This window comes from Diprion similis, chromosome 3 (assembly GCF_021155765.1).
Source record: "Diprion similis isolate iyDipSimi1 chromosome 3, iyDipSimi1.1, whole genome shotgun sequence".
Lineage (NCBI taxonomy): Eukaryota > Metazoa > Arthropoda > Insecta > Hymenoptera > Diprionidae > Diprion > Diprion similis.
Genome location: NC_060107.1, coordinates 1859545 through 1886159, shown reverse-complemented (window position 1 = coordinate 1886159; position 26615 = coordinate 1859545). Strand labels below are relative to the sequence as shown.

At 34.9% G+C, this 26615-nt stretch overlaps 2 protein-coding genes and 1 long non-coding RNA gene across 6 annotated transcripts; 2 read left to right on the top strand and 1 right to left on the bottom strand.

Moving 5' to 3' along the window:
• The first annotated feature begins 1391 nt into the window (after positions 1-1391).
• Positions 1392-3222, top strand: LOC124404554. Its single transcript, XR_006929019.1, has 2 exons — positions 1392-1439; positions 3166-3222. It is a non-coding gene; the product is annotated as an uncharacterized LOC124404554 (long non-coding RNA).
• Positions 2809-10530, bottom strand: LOC124404552 (WW domain-containing adapter protein with coiled-coil homolog). Of its 3 annotated transcripts, XM_046878774.1 has the most exons (12): positions 10332-10530; positions 10088-10121; positions 8576-8813; positions 7905-7990; positions 7634-7714; positions 6907-7108; positions 6044-6382; positions 5533-5756; positions 4973-5114; positions 4644-4870; positions 4282-4409; positions 2809-3901 (listed from the first exon to the last, which is right to left on the bottom strand). In XM_046878774.1, the coding sequence occupies exons 1-12, from the start codon at positions 10370-10372 to the stop codon at positions 3823-3825; spliced, it is 1821 nt and encodes a 606-aa protein (XP_046734730.1). In that variant the 5' UTR covers positions 10373-10530; the 3' UTR covers positions 2809-3822. The 3 variants fall into 3 exon arrangements, with proteins under 3 accessions (XP_046734730.1, XP_046734732.1, XP_046734731.1); XM_046878776.1 differs by lacking the exon at positions 6044-6382; XM_046878775.1 differs by lacking the exons at positions 10088-10121; positions 10332-10530 and adding an exon at positions 9154-9288.
• Positions 10531-10812: 282 nt separating this feature from the next.
• LOC124404550 lies at positions 10813-20650 on the top strand. 2 transcript variants are annotated; one of them, XR_006929017.1, is made up of 10 exons: positions 10813-11099; positions 11681-11817; positions 11915-12167; positions 12259-12376; positions 12498-12645; positions 12753-12840; positions 12979-13354; positions 13442-17905; positions 18112-18147; positions 18257-20650. XR_006929017.1 is itself a non-coding variant. In XM_046878770.1 (10 exons), exons 2-10 carry the CDS (start codon positions 11751-11753, stop codon positions 18259-18261), a joined length of 4854 nt encoding a protein of 1617 aa, XP_046734726.1. In that variant the 5' UTR covers positions 10813-11099; positions 11681-11750; the 3' UTR covers positions 18262-20650. The 2 variants fall into 2 exon arrangements, 1 of the variants encoding a protein (XP_046734726.1); XM_046878770.1 differs by having other exon boundaries at positions 13442-17204.
• The last annotated feature ends 5965 nt before the right edge of the window (positions 20651-26615 follow it).

The following is a 26615-nucleotide window of genomic DNA, read 5'->3' as shown; positions in this document are numbered from 1 at the left end:
AAGACTCACGCGACAGGTGCTGTTTACATTCTTTCATATTTTAATACAACTTGCAGCTTTTTTTTTGTTTTCAAACGTATAGAAATTTAGGAAGAAATTTATAAACAGAATGAATTTAACGTCAATCAGTATGTTTTATTTTTACATTTTTTTTCTTTTTTTTTACCATAAAAATATTCCACGATTGATAGAATTTTTCCAATTTCTTGATGGAATATTATCTGTACATCGTACCTTGCGTGGATAAAAGATGGCATTCGATTGAAGAAAAATAAAGAAAAGAGACGATAAAAAAGTGTACAGCTACAGGGTGCTATTAATCATTTGCAAATCCAGCGGAAACGTTTTGCTGGTAAAATTTGCTGTTGCTGTATTGTCACATTCGGTATAATAAAAAAAGCTCATATTTAATTTTTGAGGCATAAAAAAAAAATTATCGCAAAAAGAATTGAAGAAGATTACGTGATGGTAATGAAAAAAAAAAAATAATAATTTTCATAAGAAAAAGCTGGTAAGTTGTACCGTTAAAGTATATCTTAGTTTAATAATACATATTAATTACAGAACTGTGCGAAGTAGTTTCTACGCTAAGTGATATCGGATATCACGAGCGAGCACAGAAGTATACAGTGCAGTAAATTGGAAAGGAAATGATGCAGTCAATCAATATGGATCAATTTTACACAATCGGTATGGATTTACACTTAATTTAAGTATGCCATTTTATATATATATATATATTTTTATTTTATTTTAGATTAATATATACTTTTGAAAGTTTCTTTTTCTTTCTTTTTTTTTCAATGGTCACGTAACGATTTGCACGTGAAACAAAAATATTGATGAAAAAAAAAACAAAAACAGTCGAGGTTCTCAGAATATGCATTATTATATTTCTTTTTTTCTCTCTACTTTTATTATTCTGTCACAGTATTATTTGTTTGCTTGTCAATTTTCTTGTTCCTCTTTAAGAATTAGCAAAACTGTACATACAATCGATGTACTGTAACAATGGTGATGATGATGATGATGATGATAATAATAATAATAGTAATAATAATTTCCCTCCTAGGATGGGATTTCATTATTATACAGCAAAATTTGCACAAGAATGATGCACCTCAAAAGCCTAAAATCTATGAAAATTCTAAACGACACAATATTTGAAATAAATAGATATATATAAGACGCACTACTTAGTCAATAATTGCAAAAAGAAGTGTATGTGTGTGTGTGTGTGTGTGTATAGGTATATATATATACATATATATATATACTCGTACGTAGATATAAAAACTTTTGCGTCATTTAAAAATCTTAACAATTATTCGAAAGAGTTCCAAATTGCACAACGAACTCTAAATTTCTAAAGTGATTTTTTACTACTATACATATATGTACATATATATATATATATATATATATATATATATATATGTGTATATATTTATATATATTTTTCGTTTTGCACGAAGAGATTGACGGTGTGATCACTGATTTAATAGATGCCGAAGCTTCAAATCATCAACCAATCAATTAATTCATCAATAAATTGTTCAATTATATAGATCAACAATTGAGAGCCATCGAAAATGTGCGTACGTATAAATTACGCGAGATATTTATCAAAACTTTGTGAATGGAATAAATGAAAAGATAAAAAAAATTAAAAATAAAAATAAATAAATATTATGGTTAGAATAAAAAACGCGTAAAATAAAAGAAGAATAATATTGTTACAAAATATACATTTCGGGATATATCGGTGTTACAGATAGAATTTTACCGTATAAAATTTAAAGCCTCGGATCTATATCGTGAAGGGAAAATTTCGCGGATTAGGTAATAAGAACAGAACGATATTTTTCTTCCTGCATAGTTTAAAAATACATAAGTAATCGATCCAATTTTTCGCTAATAATTATTATGTTTACTATAAATACAACTCTTACGGAGTGATATACGTAACACCAAGATACATCGTACATGGTTGTTATAAATTTCTTTTCTTCGTTTTTTTCCCCCATTTGTTCATTTTTTTTTTTTTCACTTTCTTTCTTTCTTTCTCCATCCGTCTACGATATTTATTTTTTTAATTTTTTTTTTCTTTTTCCTTTTTTTTTTTTAAATTCAAATTGTTAATATTACAAATCATTATACTTTGTAAATGCACAATTTATTAGCAGCTAAAATGCATTACTTTACAACTAACATCAGTTACTTATAGGAATATGTATATGCCATACCGTTTGCGTGTGTGACATTTGTGCAAAAAGATTATTCACGTATGTATTCATCTATAAATATATATATATATATATATATATATATATAGAAATACAACGTTAATTCGCAGGCGACAAGATCTTTTCGAATATTTCTTTTTACAAGAATAGTAATATTTCTTTTTAACTTAATATGGTTTTTTTTTTGTTTTTTGTTTTTTTAAATGGTTTTTTGGTGATATTTTTTTTTTCTTTTCAAATTTTTTTTATTTCCATTTTCACTTCGAAAACACATTCGTTATTAAAACAGACTTGTAACGACACAAGTTAGCATTAGTTATTACATCCCTCATACGTGGCATACGCGAGCGGTTACTAATTCATTGAATTACCTAATATTGTTCTAAAACAAACAAGGAAAAATAAAAATTATAATGATTTTAAAAATTACAATATTACATCTCCGTTTAGCGATTCAACCGGTATTTTTTTGTGGTGTTGTTGTTGTTGTTGTTGTAGTTTTTTTTTTCTCTTTTCTTTTCTCTTCTTTTGTATAGTTTTTTTTTTTTTTTTTTTTTTTTCTTCGTTTGCTATTCATTTCTTAGAAAACTTCGCTGCTGCATAGGTACGAAGGCAGAACGATTACAATCACACCGACCAAAAGTACATCTCTTACAACAAAAGAGCTAAAGATGCTAGCGTGCCTTAATGACGACGATGATAATAATAATTATTATGATAATAATAACAATAATAATAATAATAATAAACTGATACAATTGTAACTAGAAACAGACAGAGTAGATCGTCAATATAAGAAAATGGTGGTATAAAGAATTGGATTAAAAATTGTGGCACGAATTTTATTCCGAGATTTACAACCAAACTTTTCCTATTCTCTTTTTTTTTTTACCCCTCCCCCCCTTTTTTTTTTATATAGTTTTTTCCAACTAGTTAAAATGCCGCTCATTCTTCACGGGATATGAAACATTGACACGTACAACAAAGATAAATACAAGACAGCGTGTGTGTGTGTGCGCGCGTGTGTGTACGCATACTGTGTGTATCGAAGTCATCGTAATGCACGCATTAGTACATTTTTCTTGAATTGGACCGAAATAGAAGAGTGTTAACTCATTTCACTAACTTCAGTGTGGCGGATCAATAGTATCTTATTATTATTATTTTTTTCTTGTGGTTGGGTAGGCCTTGCGTGCTTCTCAGAGAGGATTGAATTCATATTTTTTTTTAATAATTAATAATAGTAATGATGACGATGATCATAATAATAATAATAATAATAATAATAATAATAATAATAAGACTCATCAAACGGCGCGACTCGCTGAGCGGCTCATCCTCTCTGAGCAGCCCGACTGTCATATCAATTACTATATTCATATCACTTCTATTATGATATTATTATAATTTAGGTACAATCTTAATTATTCAATATTAATGAGAATATTAATAATTATGTTTTATTTTTATTATTTGTATTTATTTATTTTTTTCTCGCTTCAATTAATTATAGGGTGTAATTATTATTATTATTATTATTATTATTATATTATATTATATTATAAAGTCCATTACACTAAGAATCGTCGGACATAAAGGAATTTTGGGATTTTAACTCTTCCAGTGTCTGAATTTGTTGACGGAGGAATAATATCCTGTAACAAAAGATATTTTATCATTTGACGATGATGATATTTATAATATAGTAAGGAAATTGTCATTGAAGTTAATTAGACAAAGTTGTGGCGGAGTGTGTTTCTGGTAAGTTCGAGCTAGCGGTAAAAATAATATTAATAAACAGAACATGGTCGATGACAGAAAAGTATGCCTAAAGTATCATCGCAATTGGGAATGTTCTTTTATCATGTAAATGGTTTTATTGTTATTGCTAGCTTCGATACTTAAAAAAAAAGATTCGGTTAAATTTTATTAAATGACATTGTTGCGTTCAAGCAATCTAAAAATTCAGCGCTTTGACTTTCCACATAGTGAGTGATAATTAATTTCACTTGACAAATATCGTTAATGAATTTACCTTTGTTCCTGTAATGTCGCCTGGATTTCCGTTAGCCTCACTATTGACCGGGCTGTTTTGAGCTCAGCTGAGACTCGTGTACACTGCAGGCTACCCATTGTGTGTGCTTCCTCGCTGAGTTTTTGTGCCTACCAATTGTAACCAAAGCGAATAGAATTTTTTTTTTCTAAATTGGTATATACGAAAAACTTTTATCATTAATTTCACTAGAATTTTCTGTATATTTACAAAGTTTCGTCAAACTTTTGTCGGAAGATCACAAAATAGGTAAAAAATAAGTAAATGGGTCTTTGGCCGGTTGTTTTTTTCTTTCACATTTCTATACCGCAAGAGAAAGATGAATTAATTTGACATCGACAAACCTGTTTCTCAAGGTTGTCAGCAGGAAAAGCACGCACGTGCTGTGTTAAATCCTCTCGGTAATGATTGGCTAGCGAGGGTGTGAGGGAAGGGGTGAGCGGAGGCTGCACCCTGGATAGGGCTTGCAATCCTCCCCCGTTTCCTAGACTACCTAACGATGCCAGTGTCCCCAATCCTTGCAGAGAGCTGACACCTTGTACTCCAGGATTTGTCCCACCAGGACTTGTCACTGTGCAAAACGATAACGCAAAAACAGCGATTAAAAATCTATTCACTATTCTTATTAATAATGTCTTTGAATTTCTTCTTTTCCCCAGAATTTCATTCTTACACTTTCGAGCATCGATACAGTCCTGGGTTTCCGAATGCGTCGGAGTGGGTGGTCCCTCACTTGCTACGTTTCCTGTAGTGTCGACTTTCAACGGAGCCATCACATCATTGCCGCCGTTACCTCTATCGCTGCTACCTGACTGCTGTAAAGTTGTAAGTTCTTATGTTTTTCTTTTGTACATTGTTTCATTTTATAAATTGTTTCAAAGGCCAGGACTATTTTTTATATAAAGTTAAAGATAGTAGTCAGAGTTAGTAACCAACGTTTTTAAACTTTTTGGAAATAGAAAAATGTAGTTTAGTTTCATCCTCATAATTCTATAAAAGTATCGGTAGTTCAAGATATTACACAAAATTTTGATTTTTGGACTTCACTACCATATTCGAATGAACATTACAACGTTTGGCTGCTAATTCTGTTTTTTTCGTGCTATTAAAATCCGTCGAATTGAAGTGAATGAAAGGATACCTTGATCGGGAATATTGTGTTTCAACGCTTGAATTTAAGAACGAGAAAATACATCTCATTAACAAATAACAAGGATCGGGTATTTCACTTACTTGGCGAGAGAGCATGATGGCTGTTTGTATGGTTTGGAGTGCTTTTTGCGGTGTAATGTCGGGCTGTTCTTTATTTCCAGTGATTTGTGACAAAAGCCTTGGTAAGTTAACGAGGGAAACAGGTGGTCCCGGAGCATTACTGTTTCCCTGTTGCTGAGTCGGTGAACTAAGCTTTCCGGGTGTTTGTGGTGTAGACGGTGGGTGCGAAGTCAGACGAGGTAACGCTGAAGAAAACGAGAATTGTAATTTGTTTTTGAAAAACAACAAGTTTCCGATATACCTAAAATTAATATGAATATCGCACGCCAAAAAAAAAAACGTACGTGTTACCAAATTCTCACACTACAGGTACGCTGTACTCCGACGTATTTTAATGTAAGAAGTTAAGGGAAAATAAACGAAAAAACGGGGTAGCGGTGCAATTAAAATCATTGTCCATTCTCACACAGATGATGAATTGAAGTTGTATTTTTTGGGAGAAAAAAAGAGTTTGAAGTATGTAATTGCTCACCAGTTGCAAGGAGTACAGGCCCTTGTGGCAGTGTATCGTGAGTACTAGAAGTTAGGGGTTCCGAGGTGGGTGTGGAGTCGCCCGGCGAGATGTCCATATCTTGTGCCTGACGTTCCACTCCCACCTCCTCCCTGCAGGATTCTCTTTCCCTTTCACGTTCCCTTTCTCGTTCTTTGTCACGTTCTCGTTCTCTAATTGAAATATCCTCCCTGCTACTACCACCGCTACTTCCGCCACACGAGCTCCAATACTCCCGTTTATCAGACTGCCGCGATGACTTGCCGTCCCGGACGTTGCTACTGCTACTATTTGATCTTGAGTTGGAATGTTTATCATGACCTAAAAACAACGCGCATCAAAATCACGAACCTCACTCAAAATATTTTTACCATATGATATGTTAGATTGTAGCAAGCTTAGCGTTAGTTCGTTTTTTTCAATCTTTCCATTTCTTTCACAATCCAAATAATCATAACGAAGTTTTTCGAGGGTGAAAAAGAAACAAGGATAAATACGCATCTCACTGAGGGTTGTTACAGCGATTCACATTTGGCATGCTTTGGAAAATCGGAAAGATTCGCCTCATCACTGAAACCTTAAACTCGTACAGGGATTAAACAACTTTTGTGCAATTTTTAACACCAGGGGATATTTTATATGCCCTAACTTTCTGAGACAGTATCAAATTTGAACAACGAAAGTCAACATTGATAGTTGGGGCACGAGGTGGTTCACATACATTGCTCGTCATAGGTCACGTCAATGAAAACCCCGGACTTTTCTTGGTTTTCTCCGGCTTTCCAGTGATGTAACAACCCTGTATTATTTTATTTTCAAATATCATGTTACTTTTTATTACTTACTTGACCTAGATGAGTAATCGTTAGATTGACGCTGCCGACTGTCTGTCCGGACAATCCATTCTCTGGGTTTCTCCCATTGCGAGATTTCCGTCTTGCAATTGTAGTAATACTTTTTCCCAGATGAGCTCATGTGCTCCGACCAATCCCCAAATCGAGCCGTTCTCTCCATGGCGCCACCACCTCGCTCATCACCCCGTTTGTCCTAAACATAGTGTTCTAAAATTTCCCGAAAAAATTGTATTGCCATTCTATTTTTACCGCAAACCCTTTTACAACTTTACAAAATATTTCTTGCCAAAAAGAACTGCAACATCCATGTTATGTTGCAGTAAAAAAAAAAGTATTAATTCTATTAATATTTCCGGTGTAAATATTCAATACTACCTGCAGAAGATCTCAAAAAAATTCATTAACTGACTTTAGTAGTTAAGAACTGAATCGTGTTAAATGGACAAGAGGATAAATAAAAATTTTAGAAATGGCCTGTGGTGTGGATTAAGCTTCAGAAAGAATTACAGTAATTTAGAAAGATAATCTCAAGTTTTGCGTCGGATGTTATAACATTTTCATTTTCCAAGTATTAGTTCAACTCGACGAATGATTAAAATTTAAAACGATTGTCTAACAAAAATAAGAACTAATATTAATTACCGAAACACGATTGCTCTCTCTCTGGGCTGTTAAATTTTTTTTTTCTTTCCTTAATCAAACCAAAGCTGATACTAACCTGACAGGAATTATGTGCTGGTTTTCGTTGGGATGCTGAATCCCGTGATGAATTTGACGATATTTTTAAGGGATGTAAAATCTGCCAATAAAAGAAACACAGAAATGTTATGCAAGTCGTTGTACCTTATAGAAAAGACAATTTCTGTGTCATTAGAAGCAAGTGATAAATGAAAAATATCTCAACGTTTAGTCGCTCTAATTTAACAAAACACGAAAAATTAGTCTGTAAACAGTTTGTCAATAATATTGCGATTGTGTTTAAATCTCACCTCCGCGCCGCTCCTATCATGGTTGGTCCTGTGCTCAGAGTCTCTACTTTCACGGCTTCTCTTGTCTTTCGGGGATCGTGCACAATCTACACATATGCAAGCAAGCATGTTAGGGCTGAAAACGTTAAGACACAACCTCGTTTTTATACTGAAAGAACAGAATTATTCATTCCCGTAGGCAGAGTTAATGGTTGCCCGAAAAAAGGATATGAACAAGAAAAAAAAAACAAAAAAAACTTAATGATAATGATCGCAGGAGTGAAACGTTCGTGACTTTTCACGACTCGTTCTAAACTCTACCAAAACTTCTTTCTCAAATGAGACTCAGAAAGACGTAATGGTAATTTAAAGAAAACTTTAGAATACATGTCGCAAAGAACTTCAACTCGGGCCGGCTAATGTTTGCAAGTTTTACTGACTGAAAATCACTTTAAAAATAATTAAAATTTGATGAAACTTGCTAGGCAAATTGTTAAGATTGATCAGCTTTAATACTTTTGGTAAGAAAAAAATTTATTGAACAAAAAACGAAGCGACTCGTATTACTCCGATAACGTCGGCGGAACGATTCTAAATGCAGGGATTAAGTTTGTGAATTTAATTAATTTCAAGCTCTTCAATCAAAGTGATTGGTTGGGTTTATCAAACGAGACGCGAGAATAACGACTGACCCGAATACTTGTCCCTAGAGGATAGCTTGTAGTCTCTGTTTTCTCTCTCCTTTTTGTAAAGAGGTTTCGCTGGGTAGCTACGAGGGCTGTCGCGGTCCGCTCCCATCCCCATCCCCATGCCTCCTGCCGGACTGTACGAGTTTCCATTTGGGGAATCGCGCATTCGCCCCTCGTATCGACTGTCCGATGACGTTGTCGACGATGAATAGCCACCCTTCGAACTGCTATACTTAGCGTTCTGTAAATGAAAATTTTCAAACATAGATTTTTACACTTATATTAGGAAGAGTGAGGGAAAGAAAAAAATGTGAAGAAGAAAATGAACGGGCTCCATTATTTTGTACATTTTTTTCTAAGTGTCGATATTACAGTTAATTAGTAACGTTCTAAAAACAAAAGAAAGGATATGCAAGTTTTTCCCATAAACATATTTGTTAGAAATGAAGAAAGACAGAGGTAAAAAAAAAAAAAAAAAAAAAAAAAAAAAGAGAGAGAATGTTACGAAGACAACAGAAGAGCGATCAACAAAGAGTAAAATTTTAGTAATGACATTACATGGGTGAAAAATAATTCGTTACTTTTAGCGTTAACACGGCCTTAAATCATCTCTCGTTCGTCTTTACGGTCTAAATAGGAAGAAGTTTTTTCACTTAAATATAACCAACGGAAATATCTGGATTATTGATTTTTTAACGAAAGTGAGGTTATGTTTACAGTACAGTAAACTGTTAGGTTTTCTTCAATATGATGAGTTTTCAGAGGTAATTGAAGACGATTTAACCGATATTTTTCAAGCTTCTACAACACGAGACAATCTTAAAGTGTTTATATTTTTTCATTAAAGTCTCGAAACGTTTCGTGAGTTCGCGTACAAATGGGAGATCGAAATTATTGCTCCATCACGGAAAATTTACATTTTTTTTCCCTCTCGGTGTCTCTTTCACATAGCTCGGGAAAAGCTTTCGATTCATCCGAGACGGTGAAAAACATAAACACGATCTTAACGAAGAGATGAAAAAAATATCTACATAAATATTGTAATTATATTTTTGTTGCAGTATGAACGCGCGCGAGAGCGAGAGAGAGAGAGAGAGAGAGAGGAAGAGAGAGAGAGAGAGAGAGAGAGAGAGACAGAAAGAGAGAGCGAATGATGTACGAGAAATGAGAGAAAACGTATACCTAACTGGATGAAATGAATGAATAATAAGAGGTAAAAAACAATAGTGAAATATTCACGGTAAAGAAATATATCAGCTCAGTGAAAACGCGGATGAAAACATATGATACGTTCGAATGAATGGAGGATTGTGTCGGATAATTGTCACCGCGATTGTAAAATAGTCTGCAATGACATTAGACCGCGCGCGAATGACTTGTCGATGATGAAAAATCGAGCAAGGGGAACGACGGTAGTAAAAATGTGAAGAATATTTGCGTGTGTCAATTTGTTGTTAGCTAATCCCCCGCAAAATCCCGCCCTTGAACGTGGGAAAATTACCCCCGGATATTTACCTGATAGGGATGGGCCTGGTGCTTTTCAAAGTACCTGTAATCATAAAAAAATATACGAATTATCAAAAGGCAACGGATTTATTTCCGTGATGAATTGTCGAGGAACGACGGCATCCATCTCGGAAAATTTACTTTGAATGGCGGTGGTGGAGAAGAGAGGTTCGAGTGGATTCGGGGTATAGTAGGTATGTCGTGAGTGAGAGGTTGGTTGTGTCAGAATCGAAATTTGACGGCGATGCCCTACCCATCGCTAATCCTTTGTGGTTTCCTTGCATGCATTACCATCAATGCAAGTGTCTGTGGGAAATTCGCGGCCTCGGAGGTTGCCTTTTCGTACGGTTAATGTCATAAAAACAACATTAACGTTTATTTAACAGTCAACTTTCTTCTACCCGGACGCCATGTCACATACGTGATCGGCCGCTGCTGTTGCCAGTCGACTTAGCCATTCGGTACCTGTCACGTCCGCAACTGCTAATGTCTGCTGTCTGTAAGCTCTGGCTCGTTTCACGTCGATGCATGTGTACGTATACGATTTTTATTTAATACCCCCAAACGAACGATCGGCATATAACAGAGACAGAATTATTCCACACGTTAAAACCCGATAAAAATCTTCGAGGATACACGACATTTGCCGTGACGGCATTTGCCCCTTATTATATATTGATACTTGTTTTGAGCTTTGCATATGTCGGTGTATTAACAAACATCTAATCGTCTAGGATCACGCCGCTTGCCGACGATTTCAACCGGAAGGTGTATGTATGCATGGTGCGTCGAACATCCGTGAACGCAGCGACAGACGGCGCTAGGGGTAGCAAACAAAACACGGAGTTCGGTTGGCGCAGTGGTAAAAACATGCAGAAGAAAAGCACCAAAACGTGAAGGCGAGGAGCGTACCGCCTGCGATGGAATTTGCCGTGGAAAAACGGAACATATTTGTAAATTAACGATGGGATTTCGACATGCGGAGGCCGCCAGTGGAACCAACGAGTGACTCGTCGATAAGGTACGGCTCGGTGCTTCGAAGCCGCTTAATTTTCAACCCAAGATAAACCTCGGACATAATCCCTGTTTTCATTGTTGACCGCCGTCAGACAACGCTCGCACCTTCTATGGCGCAGTCTGGAGTACAGCGTGTCTGCGTTGCCGGGAATTGATGATGACAGCCTAGCTTATTTACTTTTAAATAACACAGGGGGTCAATCCCCCGTTTAAGCTTTTTACCTCGATCGATTTTCTACATTCGTAGTACGGCCGAAAATTTACGTGCTCTTTCCTATCTTTATCGTTGACGCCGAAACTCTCCTTTGTCAACCCTTCACTTACGTATCTTCCCACCTTCTTATCGTTTCTTGCTATATTTCCGGAATCGCTTCCTCGTCATTTATTCGGAAATCGTCTCCACCTAATGATAATGTTTTACATGCATGCAATTATGATGCCGAATTTTTTGGTATGCATGTGTTTTAAAATGCCCTGCATCTTACTGGAATCGTTTTTTAGTTTGTATTAGAAACTTCGCAAACGATGTTTTTTTACTTATAGAAATACTATTTCATTTCTAAATTAGTATTCATTTTATTACAGGACAGACGCTCGACGGAAAAGGTGATCCGTGTATGATTGTAGATTTTAACAGTTGAAATTGTCTCAACCAATGCAAGACACAGATATCACGAGTTCTATTTCGCCTCTGCTCCATGTTCAGGATTATGATGTCTGTGGTATGAAATAATGATTTTTAAAATAGCGACAGACCAGACTTTCAAACAGACAACTCTTGATCAATGTAATAATATTTTTATCGTCGTCTTGGTGTAGAGAAACTTGGAACGGGAAAGGGTGTAAAAAAATTATTGCCAAGAAAACCTCCTACCTCATTAATTATGGAAACTGTGTATACGAATGAGGAAGAATCTGAACCTAATGGAGCTGCGAAACATCAAGGTTCCGAGCTCCTCAAATCATTGGGCGAAAATTTTCCTTGGCTCATTAAATTTTCGAGAGTCATTGAGTCATCGGTTGGTAGCAAAAATGCCAAACTGCTTGATCGTTTACTAAGTGTATATATCAAGTAAGTTTGTCAGTTGTTATTTACGATTTATCCATTGTGTTTATTCAATCATATTTATTGTCAGACAACTTAACGATCATTCAAATTATAGGAATATGTCACGCGATGTGAATAAGTGTTACACTAAGCCGCACAGAGCAGCTAAGCTAAAGACCCAAATGAGCGAAACTTTGATATTCTTTCATCTCTACTGGAAAAATATTAAAGAGGTAAATCTTGGAACAGGAGAGAATTTTCATTTAGCAAGCACAGAAATTACAGTAAATATTAATACCAAATAGTTGACATTTACCGTACAGTGTTAATGATTTATTTAAAATTAAATTTCAGAGAGTTGATGATCATAATCAATATTTGGATAAGATGTCGCAGATATTGGGAATGTATTTTGACATGGAGCTCAAGGCGTCTCGTAGAGGCAAGGATTTGGCTTCAAAAATCGCTGCCAAGCTACTTACGGCTATGTTCATATATCTGGGTCAGTCATGTGATTCTAACTTTTGATTAGATTTTTATAATTCATAATTTGATTGTTTATATTTTGTAACAAAGATACAATTGATGATTAACGAATTTATATTGCAGATAATTCAGAAGAACATATATTCAGGGTTTTGTTGCGGGCCAAATTCATAACGAAAAATTACAGTCAAATATGCAGTCCCATATTCACGTACGTATTATCAAGTTTCGTTATAAGACAGAAAGAAAAAAAACCTCGTTGCGTGCGTATTATAGTTGCAACGTAAGATTTAGATAACATTGAAGCGTTATTCATGAAATTTTACATTATTTCTTCTCACGTTTGTAGAAAATTGTTCGCTGGTTTATCTGGTCGCACAACAAGCATCACAGCCGTGACTTATGCCCGTTACTTATTGGCGTTAAAATTATGGAAACGAATAAAGGACGACCTGCAAGAGAAGAAGAATATTAATGAATTGGGCGTTGCAATACTTGGTCACAGAACTCCGATATCGAGTACCGAGCTTGGAAAAATTTTACCAAATCCGCCAGAGTGTCACAAAAATGGAACTTTGTGGTTGCTGCAACCGAATTCATTTGACCTACGCAAAGCTTGCGACAGTTTTATTAAATACGAATTAAGCGAGCACATTATTTCACTGCCAGATACTACTGAAAGATTCAAAGTTACGGATAGCATTGACGTGGTGCCTTCTGCGCAGGTGAGATTGAATGACAGAAATGATAAGTTTGAGACAACATTTTATCGACTTGAACAAAATTGAATTATTTGTACATTGTATTTACAGATTAACTTGGAATCTACTAACAGATTACAAAAAGAAGATATCGTTCAGCTAGACAAATCTCTGGTTGAATTACAGACTGTTAAAAAAGTGGTAAAATTGAGAAGGTTCAAGCCTTCCTTTCCAAAATTACGGCCAGGTGAAGTAGTGTTTATTGATTTGACAGCTGAGAATGATGAACAGAAGCAAAAAGAAAATGGGAAGAAGAAGAAGAAAAAGGACAAGAAGAAGTTGAAGTGGCTGAGAGAAGTCCGTAAGAAATCAAAAATAAGGAAGGAACGCAAAATCCTTGATAAAACATGGATTGAAAAGACAGATGCTCATAGTACCGAGGACAACAATGAAGAAACCGAGTCAAATTCAAGTAACCGGCCAATTTCAGAAGATAAAGTCACTGAAAGTACAGAGCGAATGGAGAGAACATTGGTGAATATCAACAGATTTGGTAAACGGGTGACTAGACTACGTGTAGATTCTGTTGACGGAACAAAGCAGGAGAAAAATAAATGCAACGTCAATTGTAAGGGGTGTAAATTTTGTCATTTGATGGGACAACTAAAGTATACGACTATTGATAGAATGGAAGATATAGAAAGGTCTGAAAACCTCATCAAATCACAATCTTCGCCACTTAATAAAGACGATACAACAATTTCTGTGCATACAACATTTGCCGAGTGCGTAAACGAAGAACTGCAAGGTTCTGGAGCTTATAATATTCAAACTGTGTCAGAATCATGTGGCTCTTATTATGATACGGATCAAGTGGAACGAAAAAATTCTGCAGAAAGCACGACGCAGGAGCCGCTCGATGTTATAGACGATAGTACAACTGATAAAAACTGTGATAAACTAATTACTACAATTACAAATACGTCTAGTTTTAATATTACTAATGAATCTGAGAAGAACAAGGACATTCTCGTCAAACGAAACGTTTCTTCACCAAATGTAAAATTAGAGGCTGGTCACACGACGGAAATTGTCATGCCCATACCCTCGAAAAGTTCATGTCAAAATTCACAGTATATTTCAAACGTTCGTGACCATTCGAAAATGAGAAAAGGTAGTAACGAAACTTGCGTTACATCAACTACAGCTTCGATCTTTGGCTGTGGTACCGAGGAACAAATAAATGTGATTTCCGGATCGAAAAGTGAACCTACGATACAGGAGAAAGAATGTGATCTGAATTTGGGTGATAATAACAAATTGTACACTCAAGACATTGCGACAATTTTCAAGAAATTAGTTTCAACTTCAAAGAAGACGAAATCATTGGATGTGAGTAACGATAACTGTAAAAATCGGGCTATCAAGGTTGTCAACAACAAATTGCAAAACATTTTAATTCATGCTCTCTCTTTTGATGAAGTTATCGAGGTAGGCAAAGATGATATCGATTCTCAGTCCGAGGATGACGAAGGGAAAGGATATTGCAGCAAATCCTCCGATCAAGAGAAAAAAGTCCAAAATTTTCACAAAGAGTTGTTCTCCAGTGAGGACTTAGACTTTTTTCAAATACCAAGTATACAGCTATGCGACGATCTTACAAATAACAACGACGTAGAAAGTCTTGGGGATAATGGCAAAGTTGATGAATTTGAAAATATTGACATATTGGACAGCATTTTGAACGGCTATATGAGCATGCAAGATGTACTTGAGGACCAACAACACTTGCCCATGACTTCTGGTAGCAATGAAACATCCTCCGCCAACGTGATGGGATTCTTCACGGAATTCCTTAGGCAATCAGAAACTGCACAGTCGGCTGACGACGATTATGCAACAGAGGAGGCTTGCCATTCAGACGTAGTGCCTAAATCTTTGCCAGAAGGCAGTCTGGGCACAACTGGCATTCTCAATTCCCTTCTAGATTCAGATTTGACAAGCATGGATTCTCCTCCTAGTGATTTTATGTACTCTAATGTGCAAACAGTCGATCCTAGATTGATCAGGAGATCACCTACGGCAGAACGGAGTGCTTTTTTAAACGATTTCAGCACAGTGTCGGATTTGTTCTCTCAGTGCGAGCAATCCTCAGATGAAACTTTTCAACCACTCGAGTCCCTCGCTAAGAAAACAAAGGACCAGTTGTTTCTGGATGAAAAGGACAGTCTGAATTGCATGGACTTGGAAGAGTTTCGACTAAATAGCAATAAGCGAGCTGATTTTGAAATGCCCTTGCTTGAAGAAGAGCTGATTCAGCTACCCCAGCATCCGCTGATCGATGACGCAATAATAACACAGATATCAGTGCCGACACGCGAATCGCAGATGTCCAACCGGTCTGAGATTGATAATTTAAACGAAGTCAAATCCATGCTGCAATCATGCATCGGTTCTCAGGAATTCAACAACATGCAACAATTGGCAGAGAATAGTTATGACTATTCAAAATTGAATAATTTCAAAGACTTTGCGTCGTTTAAACTTAGAGACATCATACAGCATTCGCCAAACTCGATTGATCACAGCGTAGATTTACCAACGACCACACTGACGGATTTCACACCTCCTCATAGCGTCGATGCTCCTCAATCGCCATACACTTTTGCCTCGTCGCCGGCACCTGTACACGTTCAAACAGTTCCTTACTCTCCTACACATTCCATTGGGGCTTCTTGCCATCAGATATCCACAAATATGTTGACGCCTCCTCCAAGCACGCCGCAACTATCTCGTCAAAATAACTTAACACCACCTCCGACCCCACAACAGAGTCAAAATCCATTAAGCGAAACTCTTGGTGAGTGTCAGTCGCAGGCAGCTGTCGCTATCAACGGAAATATCCAAGAGGGTGCAATTCGTTACTTCACTGTTAAATCACAATTCTGTTCGGCTGCTGACGCTAGCAACGACGATCTTCAAGAACGAAACTCATGCATGCAGAGTAAAATTGCAACGCAAAAGGTACAGAACAAGATTATGTACATCACTAGATCTAAGAAGTGTGCCAAATCAAGAACTCGTCCGACCGAAATTGAGAAAGATGAAACAGCCAAGCGAGATGAAGACCAGTCTTTGCATCTGTCGCAGGTTCAAGTTGCCCTGACGAGATTACCCACGGCTGAAATGAAGGGCAGAGATAGCGGAGACCAAAGTTTATTCAAGAGTCACTTTATTGTAAAAAGGGAGGGGGACATTTCATCCGACAAACAGCTGAAAGCTGCACAATTGCAGCGTATTGATTTGAGGAAACTGAGCATAGCCGCTGCACAGAAAAATAACAAGTCAGTGTTGATAAATTTGAACGGAAAGACAAAGCCGGCGTTGGTGTTTGAACGAAATACCGTGCAAGGTGACAAGTTGTTGAAAAGTATGAACAACGATCCTGTCGGTAATCGTCATATTATATATAAATTGACGCCTAACGTTACACCTGCTACCTCGAAAGATAAGCCATATTCTAAGCTTCCGAAAGTTAACTTTACTCTGCAAAACCGTGCTGACGATGTCGTCAGTAAAACGCAATCGACCGCTGCCAGGTCTGTCAGCAGTAATATAGGGACACAGAAAGATCAGGTTCAAAAGATTATCAAGCCGCGGTCTTACATGAGACGAGGTGTTAAAACTCAAGCTAACCAGTCTGGCAAGGAGCTCAACGTCAGGAAAACTTTCACTGTTCCCAACACGGAGGAACCATCTCTGAAGAGACGCAAGATCACTACAAAATTGATGCCGTCATTAGAAAACGAAAGCATTATTTATACGGTTAATCAGCCAAAGCCACAAGAGAAGCATTCAAACGTTATCAGAAGAGGTAACTTACCAGTACATTTATTTTTCTCCAGTTTAACGAGTATGTTCGTGTCAATTTTCCTTACCTGTTACATCTGTGGCACAATTTTCTGCTTTTGTACGAAATTTAAAACTAAATCGCAGGTATACGTAGATTTTTATTTCCTACGAGTATCTTGAACCGGAAAACTTTGCTTCAATATCATGAAATTGATATGTTCAGACAAAATTGTAGAGATTTTTAACTGACGAGTAAAATTCTTCCATCAAAACGTTTGACGAAATTCAACATTCACTCATCAATGAAGAACCGAGATCTACATCAATGAAGATAAGATGGGCCAACATCAATGAAGATACTTTCGTGTATATTGCTTTATTCTTCTGCTCCTCGCTCATTGAGTATTTCATACAAATCTACGTAACCTTCTGCTTTACAGTACAGTAAACAATGAATGCAAGCTAACAACAAACATTTCGTAATTTTCCAAAAATCATTAGCATTTGCTTTGCCATGTTCATCGCAGATAAGATTCGGTTTAGAATTTCAATTCACGCACATTTAAAGGCGAGTAGAGCGACAGGAGAAGATTCAAAAAATGAATTCAAGGTGAAAGTATCTACCCTAAACTACAATTTCTATTCAATTGCAAACTTGTTTCAAGATTATATTCCACTAACAATCATAAATTCATCTCTTTTGCAAGATGAAGCACGTAAAAGGTAAGAATGTATTGTAACAAAGTTGATACACTCAACTCTATTTCTTATGGAATAAGAATTTGTGTGTCAAGAATAATGTAACTCAAAGTTGGAAACACCTGTCTCTTTCGTTAGAGATTTACTAATGAAGTATTGTAAAAATTAAAGTGTAACACACAGATAAAGTTATTTGAAGATTAATTTTTTTCTGTCTTTCTTTCTTATAGAAATCAGTCGGAGAGACAGAACGAAGAAAAAATTTGGTGCGTAAACTTCTTGAAGAGTTGAAATTTGTCAATCTTATCGATTTTCTTTCACTCCAAGGAAACGAGTGTACAAACATATTAATTCAAACTCTCTTCATTCTTTCAGTCTGACAGAATAACTGCCTGCACGATTTACTACGCAGCAGTAACAACAGCAGAAATGAAAACCGGTTATCGAACCAGTGAAAATACGTAAGACTTACATGATTATAGTTATATTTTACAATAAATCAGAATCATCGGCTGATAGGTATACGTTATATATACCTATGTAAATATATATATATATATAGCTGAAGAATTTGTTGAAGAGTATGATAGAAAAATCGACCTCTATATATGGTGATTATTTTCAAGCAGTTATCATCATTATTATTATTATTATTATTTTTGTTTACAGGGATTTATTTATACTTCAAATTAGTTTTTAAATTATTTTATTCTGCCGACAGTAGTAACATTAACTTTATCTTTGCTCGTTGTTTCATTGTTTCTTTGCTTATTGCTTTATCAGTGACTGTTAAGAAGATGACTGAAATTTTTTTCAACAGTTAATCGGTAATCGCTATACTCTTTCTATATACATACATACATACAACGCAAGTGCGCAACTCGATTTTAATCATACAGCTTCATACATATATATTCACTCATTTACAATGTCATACAAAAATATGTGATATACATTTTAGAAAAGATTAACTACTGTAATTTTGATCCCTCCTTTCTTCTCAATCAATTGTTATATTTTTGATGTGTATTATATTTTTATTATTTCATCGTTCGCCATGCAATTTTGGTACAAAATTATCTAGGAATGATAATTCGTTGTCATTGGTTCGTAATATGTCCAATCTTATACTGTAATACCTACAATAAGAAACTATTTCGCTAATTGTAAATATAATAATTGTAAATAGAAGAATGAACGAGACCGTGCGAATGTAACGTGTATCTTGTGATTTTATTGATGATCTCTTACAAAACAATTTAGACTTTTTTTGGTTTTCACATTTTAAGTAATATAATTGATAACTATATGATATTCATTGCACTGAATTTGTATACTGTATATATATACACGTAAATGTATACACAATTGAGTGCAAAGAACAATTTTAATTTTGTATCATACCCATATACTATTATTATTATTATTGATATACTTACATGAAATCACGGAAGATATTAAAAAGTAACTGCTGCTACTAGACGTCATTCCAACAAAAAAAAAAAAGTAATAATAATATTAACTCTTATATTCTGTTCAAAAATCGGTGTCATTAGTTTATCCGAGAATTCAGAATCAATCAAATAATATTTAGCATGTATTCACCTCTCCTACAATTTCGCCAAAATCGATTGAATTTGAAATGCACCAATTTTCTTTGATTTTATTTTCATCTTCACTTACATGGAAAGTTGTTTTACTGCTTGTAAACGTAAACGTAAATGTAACGAAGAAAAAGTCATACTTGAATTACCTGAGTTCAAAAGGACATACGTAGATTAAGTGCGTTTAATAATAGTAATAATAATAATAATATGAATAATAATAATGACAATTTTCTGGGCATTTATACCTACTAATAATTATTGTTATGAATTTGATATTTTGCCATCAGTGTACGTCTATTTGTACGTTATAGTATAATACGAGGCAAAGTCCACAATTTGAATGAATTGCACACGTTTTCTAAAAAAAAAAAAAAACAAAACAAAAAAAGAATCAAATTCAGTTAGTTTTATATGTATATATATATATATAAAACTATATATGTATATTTTTTTCAACTTTGTTTAACATAGATAAACTGTCAAAGAAATTCAGTAACTTTATGTTAAACTTATAATTGTAATTGTTTTTAGTACAATTTTTTTTTTTTTTAAATCGAAATTAGTAACCAATAATTTGCAACGTGTGATGCGTCGTTTTAAGTTTTTTTATTTTTTACTTTCGTATTTATTGGGTTTCGTTATAGCCAATTCTATGATTACAATGAAAATAATTGAAGAAATAGAACGCGTGTCCAGTCATTGTTAATATGTCCTAGAAATTTTATATATATTATTATTTTATAACTATGTAATTTCCCAGTAGCAAGTTAAGAGAGGAAAGAAAAAAAATTAAAAAAATTAAAAAAAAAAAAAAAAAAAAACAAGTACAAGTAATAAGTAATAAGGTTAAATATTGTAACGTACGGCACTTGCTTAGGAAGAGAATAATATCGAATAAAAGTTGTACACCGTTATAAAACTAAACAAAAATAAGAAAATCATATTACTTTCTTTATATCATACAACACTGGCGAACATTACGTTTTTTTTTTGTTTTAGTTTCTTTTTTCTCAAGGAACTAGCACATTCTAACTCACAATAGTGACAGCTTTTGTAGTTTTACATGTTTCATGACGTTTTCGCTTAATATTGTCGACTACGTATCGATCATTCCTTTAACATAAAAAATTGTTGAATCGTAAATTTGAGTAGAGAAAAAAGTGAAAAAAGAATACCATCTTAAGTACGCTAATTATGGATATTTAAAATTATATCTAATATTAAATTTTGTCTGATACGGCAAAACAGGTAGTTGTTTAATTCATAAACTCACACCATAATACGTAAGATAACATGTTATCCCACTTCGTAATGAAACAGTACAAATGTAACGCTGTAATAACAGGAAATACTGCTCGTTGCCGACCAGTTTATCCTGGGCAGTGAATTGCTTAATCGGTTACAACTTCCGAATGAGGGAGATTTTGTTGGTAGTAAACAATTGCATCGATTACTATTATCAAAAATGATTAAGAGACAATTATAAGTTTTAATCTTCTTTTGTCAGATTATCGACTTAGTTTGTCAATCAAAAGAAACAATATTTACGTTTTTTTTTTTTTTTTTTTTTTTTTTTATATCAAAGTTTCATTTGAAATAAAATATTTGATCTGTTATTTTCCCAAAGCTTGAAAAAAATTTACTTTTTATTGGCCACAAAATTATAGAAAGAAACGAATAAAGATTATATAATATATATTATAATATGCAATGAAATGATAATAATATTTGCCGGGCAACCGTTCAGTATTTTTCATAATACTATATATTACTCCTACCAATAATAATAGGATCTACGTAATGCATTCCTAATACCTATGTTCTCTGTAATATTACGATAACAACTCACACATGTATACATGCATTTCTCCCGCGTTTTCGTGTAACACTGGATCCAATCCACTCATGCAAAATATTCTTCAATTAATTAATATACCGTTATATTAGAGAGCGTGATAAATGCTTATTCAAAAAATTGGAATATATAAGTATTATATATATATATATATATATACCACGAATATAATATTACGGTTGCGTTTCATGTAGGTACAAAGTATAATTATCATAAGTGTCATACCTAGTATTATCTTAGTTTTTCCAAACTGTACAACACTGAGACTGAAGTATAAAGAATATTATGCCATTTTTGAATTAAGAAAAAAAAATAAAAATAAAGAATAGAAATACAATTCAATAAACTATAGTAAAATAGAGAAAAAGGAAACAAAAGTGAAAAAAAAAAAAAAAAAACTATTCCATTGAATTATTTGTTACGATTTATACATAGAATTACGACTGATTCTCACGTGTAAGGATTAAACAATAATAATATTCGCTTATATTCCCTGATAGTTAGTTAACGGTATAATATATATATATAATAAGGAAGAAGAAAAGAAAATACAGAATCAGAGTAAACTGAAACAAAAGTGTTTTTCTTTCACATAAAATTTAAAGAAATATTTATACTTTGGCCAAATAATGTTGGATTATGGTTCAAACGTATCGTCGTGCCAGCGAGTAACTTTATCGTAAATATCGAGAGTATCCCACGGAGCGAGTAATTCTTCCTTCTGCTGAGTATCGAGATCGCAGTTGATCTCAGCTGTATTGTTGTTTTCGTCATTACGGGAAAAAATCGAGTAACTTGATGGAATTATTTCGGTTAATTCGGAACCATTGCTATCTTCGATAATATTTCGCTGAGTATAGGGATTGAACTTGATTTCCGTTATATTGATATTATTATCGGGAAGTGATAGCTCTCCGTTAATCAGCGAAGACATTTTCATAGAACGACTACGATGCTGACGATGATTGCTGTTGAGTATTCCGTATAAATATTCGTCGCGAGTTGTGACTCTCAAATTATTAACCATCTGCTTGCGTGTTGCATGATCATTTTTCATAAAATTTACTCGTTCCGAACTGCCTAAAAAAATATCGCTTCGAATGATTGGCTCGGCTAATTGCAATTCGTTGTTTGAAAGTCCCGCGTTACTTCCGCACTCGATTTTGTTTCCGTTTTCCTCTGCGAGGTCTTCCGGTAAATGCTCATTCCTGATTATCGCGCGTGTTTTTTTTTCCGGCTTTAGGCAATTGTTTGTCAACGGCTGCAGCGGCTCCACTACCTGAAAGTATCTGGTGATTTTTGATTGATTTAAATTTTTTACTAAAACCCCAGCGCGTAAGGCTCTACTCGTTGAATAATCAACTTCGATGCTTATGGGGATTGAATAGTTTGAAAACTTAATTGGCAGTTGTGATTTTGCCGAACGTTCGTTCAACGACTTACGTTTTGTCGTCGCCTTCTTGATCTGATCGTCATTATTCGTGATATCCTTTTCCGGCAACGTGAAGTTGGCTATTGAAAATTTTTTCAACGGTTTGCTATTCTTCATTATCTGAGAGTTTGGTATTACTTTTGTATTTTTCTTCATCTTTGTTTGTGGTTCTTCCGCAGTATCGATAATTACCGCGTGATTATGAACATCGTGATTCGGATCTGATTCCAATTTCATTGTCCCGCTGCACTCCAACTCCAGACGCGAATAAAATTTTTCAGGCTCCTTTCGAACAACCAGAGATTCAAGTTTCTCGTTGCCGCAAATTTTATCGAGCCCGGTTTTCTCCGGCGTCGAACGATTCCCAAACCCTTCTTTTCTGTTCAAGCAAGGGTGAACGATGCTCTCAGGAATTGAGTAAGAAGAAATTTTTATCCCTTGGGACGCTTGTCGCATTTTTGAATGATTATCGGTACACGAACATGTATGATACCCGCGTTTCGTCTCAACGTTAAATCTCGATTCCTTCGAATTTTTCGTTTTATAGACGGAAAGTTTCTTTCCCGATTTCTTTAACAATTTATCATTTTTTTCTCCCGTCTCAGTGCCGCCGGAATTAGTAGTACCTTGTCCTGCAAGTTCCCTCTTATTTGTATTTCTCGAAGACTCAAACGACGAGATTACTTCATCTCGATTCGTCGATGAGGTCGGTATCTGTTCTAAATCTGTGACGTCAAACTTATGACGATCGTCGTTTTTTTTCACTAGCTTTGACTTGGCTACAGAGCTTGTAGTTTTATCCCCCCTAATTTTGTCGCGATATTGCAGTGAATTCTCCGCATTGTCAAATCCGTCAAACTCGTAGGGATCAGGATTAGACCCTTCGATCTGTCTTTCTTCGCCGAATTCCTTCAGTGCAAGATCGATCCTTTCAGCGAACGAATTCACCGCTCGCTTTATCGCGTGTTCATTCTCATCAGGCCCTTGGTAAAAATTCTCCTTGCTCTGCACTGCAGTATTTGAATTACCTGCAGCTGCAACTTCACCGTATCGATCGTGAACTAACTCTTCGGTAAAACCGTCGATCTCTCTTTCTTCCCTCGTGCAAACCGCAGGAGTAAGATTTTCGGTCCACACTCTATGCCGAGAAGGATCGTAACGTCCGGCCGATGAACATCTCGACGTTTGAAGCTTGTACTGTTTTTTCACGATATGAAAACTCTTCTGAGCAATAGTTTTCCACACATTTTCAAATTTCGCCTCGATCAACATGCCGACAAGAGCCTTGTACCGCTTTAATTCTCGTCGATATTTCATTACACCAGTTATACGACAGTTCTTTTTCACACTCCATAAAGTACCGCCGCCGCGTGAACTTGGCCGCATGTCATTTCTAACGGAACCTTTGGTTTCGGACGTATGACTAGACGGACAGTTAATAATTGATCCCGTACTTGTGGATGGGATTTGACTGGTTGAATCAGGCGCTGAAGCCGACTGTCCATTATCGATCGAATTGTTCGCAACCGACGTTTTAACGCTTTTATTACTTTTGCCCGCGATTTGTGTTTTGAAAAACTTACGCATGTGCCCCACTTTCGGTCGTTTCACTATCGGCAACATTTTTTGTAACACGAACATGCGTATATTCGAGTATTCTGAGATGAAATTTTTCTTGCAGGTACTTAACGAAGCCGAATCGCTCGGGTGAGCGAAAACGTTCGAAACACGGTCAACTTTAATTAGGTATGGTGATAATTACGGTTGGGAACAACTCGTAATATCCGTTTGGCATATGCGGATTAACACCGCGTAAGAACAACAAGAATCGCCCGAGGAACACAGAGAAGTGCTGGTTTCGAGGCAGAAGGTGAACAACGACGCTACGATATGCTTGTTTTCAAAACAAATATAGACAATCCGAAGAGAGGTCACGCCGCAGTTTAGTGACAACACTTGATCTGGACGAATCGTGGATCAAGCTTAAGATTACAATGGCTATTGTGAAAAGAGGTATGTTTATAATTTTTCGTTTAAAAAATAAAAACACGATATTTGTTCAATTATTTATTGTAAAACAGCAACTAAATGTCACGGAATTGAGAACATTTTCTCCTTTCATTCCTTATCGATACAAAGTTATACAGTATGGCGAATTTATTTTCTTTTCTTTTTTTTTCTTTCTTCTGACGAATAATTTTCTTTTTGACATCTTTTTCTTGTGTTTTTTTTTTTTTTTTTTGTTTTTCTTTGTCTTAAATTTTTTTGAATGTTTGTTGTTTTTCCATATAAAAATAATTACCATCGTACGCCATATATGTGTATGTGTATTATATATGTATTGATTAATAATGTATATACCTGTTCATGAACACAAGAATTTTATAATTGCATATACATATATATTAGGGCGGTTCTTGAAAAGGTCATTATTTAATTTCGATGTCTTAATCTCCTAATCGGTACCAAATGATTCGGAAATAATACTCCAATTTTTTCAAATTTTTATCCCAACTCTAACCCGTGCCGCCAGAGGGATGATTTTCTAGTTTTTAACCCTTATCAAGGTGACAATAAATGCAGCAAACGGATTTCGATGATATTTGATATAGCGAGGGGTTTCTCCGGTCATTGAATGTGAATCAGAACTTGGATATTTTAAAATTCAAAATAGCGAATTCAGTAGAATAGTTTATCCGCTGACAAACATTCCAAACGTAAAAGTCGCTTGGTATTGTCATATTGAATCTGTAATTTTGAATTTCGAGTCCAGATTCGTAATCAGCGACCCAAGAAACCCCCCTTAACCAAATTTCATCGAAATCCGTTTGGTAAATTTACTGTTGTCGTGAGTAAAAGGGTTGAAAATGGGGAAATCAAACCTTTGGCAGTTCGTGTTAGAGATGAGATAGAATTATGAAAAAATTATGGAATTACTTTTGAATTATTTTGAGCCGATTTGGGGGGTGAGACAGTCGAAATTCAAAAATGACCATTTTAACGACCACCCTAATATACATACCTATATATATGCGTACAGTTTATAACCAGTATACACATGTACTATATGTAGTACATGGTTGTACATACAAAAATTACAAAATTTTCTTATACCAGTAATATAAATTACACGAAATACAATACGAGTTGTAAGTATCTATGAATATAGGTACTCTATGAACAGAAATTACTGAAAACTTATTTTTACTATTATTAACTAGAAGTACGCAGGTCATGATTCCGTTTATTTTCTATTAATTTCATTTATTCATTCATAGTTTTTATTTGTTGCTGCCAATTCCAGAAAAAAAAAACTTAATTGCTTTAATATATGTATGAGTTTATACTTTCTTTTTATATATTTGTGGTTTTCTACAATGTATAGCCTTGATATGCGAACTGCGTCTATATCTATAATATTACTTGTTATAATAATTATTGTTAATGAAATATATTTTCTATGGTACACGCGCACGTGTGGATATATTATGTATGGCTTTAATGAACTACGTATGTGTTTGGCAGGTTTCTATTATTCAGGTTTTACTAGATTGTATGGATTTATTTATTTTATCGCGGTGCTCTGTCTTATTCATTATATTAGCCGTATAACCAGCCTGAAATACTAGTTAAAATTATGACAAGTATGATCGTAATAAATGAAATAGAGAACCTAAATCAAAAAATAAGAATCCAGAGTTTACAATGAAATTTTTGTATCTCTAGCGGTACAAAATCGATACAGAAATGACAGGGGAATAAATAGAGGGACAGAGGACTTTGAGCACACTTGAAATATCGTCAAGTGAAACGAGAGGAAAGGGAATAAATAATTTTTTA